The 7,397-nt window shown below is 54.7% G+C and overlaps 1 protein-coding gene across 1 annotated transcript in view; it reads right to left on the bottom strand.

The window, feature by feature from the left end:
• The window catches only part of GABRE (gamma-aminobutyric acid (GABA) A receptor, epsilon), a 36,800-nt gene extending 29,409 nt beyond the window's left edge, over positions 1-7,391 (bottom strand). Inside the window, exons 1-3 of the mRNA XM_009331625.1 lie at positions 7,364-7,391; positions 1,835-1,983; positions 1,574-1,641 (exon numbers count right to left, since the gene is read on the bottom strand). Coding sequence (XP_009329900.1) covers positions 1,574-1,576 — 3 coding nt within the window. The 5' untranslated portion in view covers positions 1,577-1,641; positions 1,835-1,983; positions 7,364-7,391. The remainder of the gene's footprint in view (positions 1-1,573; positions 1,642-1,834; positions 1,984-7,363) is intronic.
• Positions 7,392-7,397: the final 6 nt, after the last annotated feature.

The raw sequence follows: 7,397 nt of genomic DNA, 5'->3' as shown, positions 1-7,397 counted from the left end.
AGGATGTGCACTGTGGTTTTGCATGGTTTTCTTGGCATACCCTTGGGCAGTGCAAAGCAGATGGGACAGCCACCTATAATAACATGACTCTTATGCTCTACCTCCAGGCACAGCTGTGGCCAGGGAGGTGAGTACACCCAGCCCCTGCACCCTTCCCCCTGCACTGCTGCTCTTACGTCGCTGTGGCTTCATGTCCACACACCCACATGGGATGGAGGAGCTTGCAGTATCTGCTGGCAGCCAGAGATGACATCCACATAGCTTGGGCTGTGGTTCTCTTCCTGGAGACTGGGCCCACAGAAACAATGAAAGGAAATTTTTTGCCTTGAGGCCGTCCCTGCTGGGCATCCTGATGGTGCCCTCATCGTGCAAGCAAGTGCCCAGCCAGGTGCCCATCTGGTGGCTCGTGAGCAGGTGCTGCTCGGAGACACATGCTCAGCAGTGGCTGGTCAGAAGGGCTGCTTCAAAATGCTTTTTGGAGTGAAAGTGGTACTACAACTACAATGCCATTCCTCCATCCCCAGAGGGGTTTGTTCAGTGGAAGTTTTTTACTTGGGAAACTAAAAATAACATGACCATCCTGAGAACTTTCTTTTTTGGTTTAAGGGGCCTGGTTTTGTTTCTGCTCTGTTTTGCATTGAGAGAGACAAGAAAAGCCAAATTGTCCTGGCTGTACCTCTCCTTTGTCCTCTCCACCCCACTGCCCAGAATACCAAAGAAGTCTTTCAAAACCTGACAGCAGTCAGAAAAAGAGGTAAAAATGACCTCAGGAAAGAGGTAAAAATGACTTCACAGGCGAAAATAATAATGGAAGTTTCCTGTGAAAAATAAGTAACCAACACTTGCTCTCCAGTGCATGCCCTGGAGGCTCTTCAGACCAAAGAGCATCTCTGTTGAGTGTTTCTGCAGCTCCTGGTACAGCACGGTCCTGAGCCATGAGCAGAAACTGTTGCAGTCATGGTGGCATCAATCCAAGGTGCTGCGTACTGAAGAAGAGCCATGAGACCTGAGGTGCCCTGCCTGCCCCTCCCCAGCACCGCAGGCCAGGCCTGGGCACCTAAGTTTCACACCATTTCCATGGAAACCATCTCCAGGTACCTATTTCAGCCCTCCTGGGAAGTGCGCTGCTCCCCCTCCCAGCCACCACTGCACTGGCTCAGCCAGAGTGGTGCAACTTGCCCCAAGCATCCCGGTGCCCGCATGCTTCCCAGGCAGGAGAGGGCAAAGCCACCAGGCAGAGGTGTCTGTCAACACATTGCCAGTGGAGAGCAAAGAGCATCATCATCTTTCTCCCTGAGCTCGTGAGCATGGTAGGGTTGCTGAACTCACCAAGGGCACTTGAGGACCTTGCTCCTAACCAGGGATGGCTGTCAAGCCTTTCTAACTCCAGCTATCAGTGGGTCAGAGCACCTCTTCCCAGGGAAGGGAAACAAATCCACCTCTTCTCATGACAACACCACCTTTACACCATGTCTAGCCAGCATGACACAACCTGCCAGCAGCAGTGGGCCAGCTACCTCCCATGCTCTCAGTTGTGGTGATACCGCAACCCTGCAGCAACAACACCACTCACCATCTGGATGACAGACACCGGCCCGATGCTGTTCACGTAGATATCCACATCGATAAACGTGGGCTTGACTGTAAAGAAAATAAAATAGGTACAGATGAGCTAGGGCTAGGATCATTTGTGAAGGGCTGAGGACCAGGGGAGAATTTTGGCTCCATCTCGCCAAAAATACCAACTACAGCAGCCACAAAAGCATGGAAAACACAGATCACAGCCAGGCCAGGTCACCACCCGTGGCCACGGGGAGCTTCAGAGGACACTTACTGCCAATGTCAGGCCTCAGCTTGTTGTCATAGTTCTTCAGCAGTGCATTGAGGATCTGCGTGGCATCAGTCTCCTGTGCCTTGGGGGTGAGGACCCAGGTTTTATTGATGCTGAGGTAATCATAATCGTATTCCTCTGTGCTCTCGCACCTGGAGCAGAGAGACAAAAGGAGAGAGACATTGCTGTGGCATCTATCTGGTGCTCTGTGGGAGCAGGGGCACAGCTGGGTTTCAGAGATACTAAAGGAGGAGGATATAGCACTGCTAAAAGGCAGAACATAAGGAGCTCAGGGATCTCCTCTCAGCTATGCTGTTAAGATGACAGAACTCACCTGGCACCTTCACTCACTTCAGGGTCACCAGACATGCAGGGGCCTTGCTACCAGCAGTCAGGACTAGCAGGCATGGGGTGCTCTACATCCTCCCCAGCTCCCTTTGGAGACATGCTGCTCATCCCCAAAGCGTGGGAGCCAGTCCCTGCCCTCCCCTGCCCTGTTCCTGCCCATCCCACTCCTGGCCCTCCTCTGCTGCCAGCAGCTCCTGCTCCTGGAGCTGCCTGTTAACCCCAAATACCTCAGCTGTTCTGCCTGCCGCTTGCATCTGAAGCGGGCTTCCTCTGAGGAAGACGACAGTGACCAAACAGCATTTCTGGGGAGCAAGGTATTTACAATAAAAGCATTTCAGAGAAAAGAGGTCCTAAAACTACCAAGCAGGCAGCACGCACATCTGGCTTGCCAGGAACCCAGCCATCTGCCCTGCACAAATCCTGGGAAGTTAAAGCCTTATGCAAACCTCGCTGCCCTCAGGCCAAGACCTGCCACAACCCATTCCCTGTACTCACCAACCCTTCCTCCCCAGCCTTTGGCGTGAGCTCCCATTTAAGGATGCTCCATTTTCCTGATCTTCCAGTTCCAAGCCAGGTGAGGAAAGCTTGCATCCTCCTTTGGGCATTATCCACTAAGCAACAGCTTCTCCCACTGCCTTTCAAATCTGCCCTCTCTAAACCTTTTGCACCTCTCCCTTTTCCTAAAGGAGTTTTCCTAAACCCTCTAATTAAATTAGGTCCACATGGTCAGCTAGGAAATTCTAACCACCTGCTGCTGCTCTGGGCAGCTCATTCACAAGATTGTCCCAGGAATGACACAGATGCGAGAGCAGAATGTGAGAGAGGATGCCGAGCAATCCCACACCTGGCACACCCCCCTCAACGTCTGCCATGTCAGCATGTCACCTGCTCCAGCGCCAGAAAGGGTCTCGCAGCAGGAGCTGCCACTGTGTTGACACTTCCCAGCTGGAGCCTCGCAGCTCTGAGGTGCAATCAGGCACCACCGATACACATCTCCCTTCAGTGCCTGGGGAGGCAGAGCCTGGCAAAGGTACTTGAAGGGGGAAAGAAAGCATTAAATTGACTTGTTGCAGACAATTTATCAGATGCTCCTCTTTTAAAACCCCAGATAAAACTTGCTTTCACAACCACTTTAAAACTCTTTGCATCTGCCCAGCTTTCAGGCACTGGAATGGGTCTCCCGACAAGGGCTGGGCTGCGTGCAGCTGGCTGCCTGCCGCCACATGTTAGGTATTGGCACATCAGCTTGTTGTTTCCTGTCTGATTGCACTGCACTTTTAATGATGCTTAAGGAGTCTCAAGCAATGCTGTCAGGATGTACTTCCCTATCTGAGCAGCAGCAGCGTGGGCTCGCCTGGCTGTCGTGCTGTGGCGTGCCTTCGAAATGCAGCTGAACAGACAGCTCCGCGGCATCCAGCAGCTGCAGGAGGCACAGGGGACCACTACTGCACCCACCCGAAAGTTGCCAAGAGCTGAAATCTGGGGCCGGCCCCACTCCTGTGGGGCACAAAGAGGGACACGTGTCTCTGCCCACAGCCCAGCTCAGGGCAGGGGAAAGCAATCCTCACTGCTTTCCCTTGCTGCCAGCGTTTTGGGTGATGCAGGCTGCTTCTAGCAGAGTGGGAACAGCTACACTGAAATCTTATCTCAGTGTTCCCTTGACCCTACTTGAAGTCAGCCCAAGACAGGTCACCTGCCAGCACTGAACTCTGCATGTCCCACTGCCTTGCCAAAATCCAGTTCCTGCAAGCCATAAGGCCACAGTAGAGTCTGAAACATCCCTCCAGGGCCGAACCAGGCTGGTTACTCTGACCTCAGCCTTCTGGCTTCCCCCATTTAGTGTCGCTGATTAACACCCTAAGGCTTGGGCTAGCATGTTCAGGGAGTTACATCCCTATTACAGATGCAGTGACACTACCAAAAATATGCTTTTTGCTAATGCAGCTAATCCTGGACTACTAAACCATACTAAGCCATCTTAGCATAAGCAAGCCAGCTTTTGCTGGAGAAAATATGCTTTTGCTAGGTGTCTGTGCACACACAGACCCACACCAGCTCTTGCTGGTTAGGAGTGTGACTCTCATGCCACCCTATGCAAGCCCCTGCCTCCTCCCCAGTCTCTTCTGAGTGGCACCACTTCAAATCAAGAAGGGAAGAGTCCAAGAGCTATTGCAGAGGAGAGGAATTAAGGTGACATGTGCATGTCCCCCCCACAGCTGCTAATGGAAATGTCACACTGCAAACCTGCAGCGATCCCCAACGCGCTGTGAACACTTGCCGGCCCGGCGGCTCCGTCTCCTCGCACAAAGTGACTGGCTCGGTGACAGGGGACAGCCAGTTCTCATATGTCTCCGTGCAGCCAGGAGGAAAGGCAGAGCCACATTTCCTCACCTCCACTTGTCGAAATGTCAAAACATCCGCCTCACAGCACTTGTGCGCTCAGCTGGGGCTGGGATGCAGCTGCGAGCGTGGGCAGGGGTTGGGCAGGGGGGATAATGGCAGGGCAGAGCTGGGGACATTGCGAGGAAATCCCTGGTCTGACACATGTGGTCAGGGCCATGGCAGCTCCCGCTGGTGCCCAGAGCAGGAGGTCTGCACGGCAGGGAGGTGTCCTTTCAGATGCGCTCACATATATGGATGGGGTTGGACAACCCTCCTCGGGCAACCCTTGGCATTACAGCAGGACAGTGCTCTGCCTGGCCTCCCTAATTCTGTTTTACTCAAAGAGACACCTGTTTTGCTGAGGTTTCCAAGCACACTGATGGTCAAAGTAAAAGCCACCCGAAGAGCTGGTGGCTGGCTCGCTCTCCCAGTGCCCAAGCTGTCTGACAAAGTTTCATTTGGCTGGAGGAGGGGAAGAGCAACATGTGCCACAAGCCCTCGAAGCCACTTCTGCTCCTTGCCTGGTAGGACAGCCGACGGTGCTTGACCAGAATGCATACCCACTACTATTTGCAACCTGGAGTGTTAACGAAGTCTGAGACCAGTAAAATTTTGTACTGAGACCTGCACCAGCTGGGGAGGTGACACACACCCTCTCAGCCATCCCTAGTCCTGAGGCAGGAACGTTCTGGAGCAGATGCTGGTACCAGGGCTGTGATTGTCCAGCCCCTCTGCAAACGCAGCTCAAAGCCTCCCCTGCTCACGAGGAACAGACAGTGACAAAATGCAAGAACAACATTTCCCTTGGTTGAAAAACCCTGTGGTCAATCCTAATTACCACATGCTAATGTGTCCTTCTAGCCACCCATCCCAATGCCTCCAAGGGTTGTAGGCACAGGGACATTCAGGCAAATTACTCTAAATTAGAAGCAGGCAGAGGATTTAAGGACAAGGGGCTCACTAAACTGTACCCTACCCATTTCACATGTCTTTATACCTCTCCTTTGTGGGCACGCTCCACAAAGCCCCAATGGCCAAGTCTACACAGTTTCAACCATCCGTCAAGCCCAGCTTTCCGGTGGTGCGATGCTGTGCAGCGATCCTGCCTTCAGGGCTCAGGGTTGGGTGCCTTGGTCCCAGCCAAGGCAGTGCCCTGGGAAACGCTGGTGAATTAGGCTCTGCGGTGGGGGGACCACCTGGGGAGTGCTGAGTCACCCGGCACAAAGCATCCAGCCCCCTCCAGTGCCAGGGGACTGCAGCTTGTGCTGGGAGAAGAGCTCGCACACATGCGGCACCTGAACTGGGCTCCTCACCCCAGCACCCACCATCAAGTGTAGGGCAGGTGAAATTCACCCCCTGCAAGCTGCAGCCAGGAAAAACGCAGTGAATTCACAGTTAAGACCCTGATATAACTTGCTCCTTTTCTCCTTCTCCCACAGGCTTCCTCTCCCGCTCCATCACCCCCCCCCCCAACATGCACAGACACTGCTCCTGGCAAAGCGGGGCTCAAGGAAAAGGTAGACATGAGGGACTGGGCAGAAGGGAAGCTGGGCCAGCTACGGGGTAAATCTTCCTGCTCAAGGGCATGTGAATACATGACTTAACTGCTCCTCCATATGATCTTGCAGCTTACAACTCATCCTCTTAAAATGCAGTGCTCGTGGCAGTGCACTGCAGGGTTGGCAAGGCACAGGAACCGGGACCACCATGGACCCCCATCTTGGCCCTTAAATGCCCTCCAGCACCAGCATGCTGGTGAGAGGCTGGGTGTCAGGGCATGAGCCATGGGGCAGCTCTTGCTGCCTAGACCCCGGGAAGGCCAAGCCCTGGAGGACTGCAGCAGGGATGGACTTTCTGCCCACACCTGAGGTCAGGAAGCCTTGGCAGAGCAGACCATTAGTAGCAGGATTCATGCTCCCTGTCCCTGACTGCATTTGTAATGGGATTTGATCAGCTTTAAGGCAGCTTATTCTGCCAATTAGCTTCAGCCAGTAAAATCCCTCTTCCCCCAAGCCCTGGGGGCAACAATCTGCTGACATGTTCTTTCCCCTAGCTAGCCATTAAACTCACCAGCAGGACTAGGAATTGTAAAAAAAAAAAAAAAAAGGGGGAAAAGAAACTTGAAAACCCCTTGTGTGTGTGGCCTTTCATCGCTGTCTACAGAAAAGCGCTATGAACTGCTGGCCCTGGGAGAGAACAGTAATCTGCCAGCCCCACGCCTCCTACTCAGCACGCTGGTGGCATCGGGCTCCCAGCTGGCACCCAGAGCTGGGACCTGGAGCCAACCTGTAGAGCAAGGCAGGAGCCCGCGCTGCGCTCCTCCTGCCAGGCTGCAAGCCCTGCAGGGGCTTTCGGGGTGCCAGAGGATGGAGTGCAGGGAAGAAAGCTCCTTCCCACCCAGCCCGACTCCGCATGACGGAGTGGAGCCCCCAGGAGACGCCAAGCTCCCTCTGGTCCTGCTCTGGGCACCCCCAGAAGGGGCTCAGCCCCCGGCAAGATTCAGCCAGCGAGGCGAGGGCTGGGTGGAAAACAGGATGTCCTCTTGATTCCCGGCATGCAAAGAGGGGACCCGGGGTGCAAAGGACATGCAGGCACTTGCATGGTGCTGCCGCGACCAGACCTGATCCTGCCTCGGCGCCGGCTGGAAGGAACCGCTGGGGGCACAGAGGTTCCCAAACCCCCGCTGAAGCCGGGGTGGGGGGGCGTGGGAAGAGATGCTGCGACTCCAGCCCCCTCCCCTCCCATTGCCCCGACAGGTAAACAGGCGGAGAGGGGGCGTCCCGGCCCGCGGGGGGGGCTCACCTGGCGCGCAGGACCGGCCCGAGGGCCAGGCAGA

Source organism: Pygoscelis adeliae, unplaced genomic scaffold, assembly GCF_000699105.1.
Source record: "Pygoscelis adeliae isolate BGI_AS28 unplaced genomic scaffold, ASM69910v1 Scaffold79, whole genome shotgun sequence".
Lineage (NCBI taxonomy): Eukaryota > Metazoa > Chordata > Aves > Sphenisciformes > Spheniscidae > Pygoscelis > Pygoscelis adeliae.
Note: the sequence above shows the minus strand (reverse complement) of the source record. Positions and strands in the feature narration are given on the sequence as shown.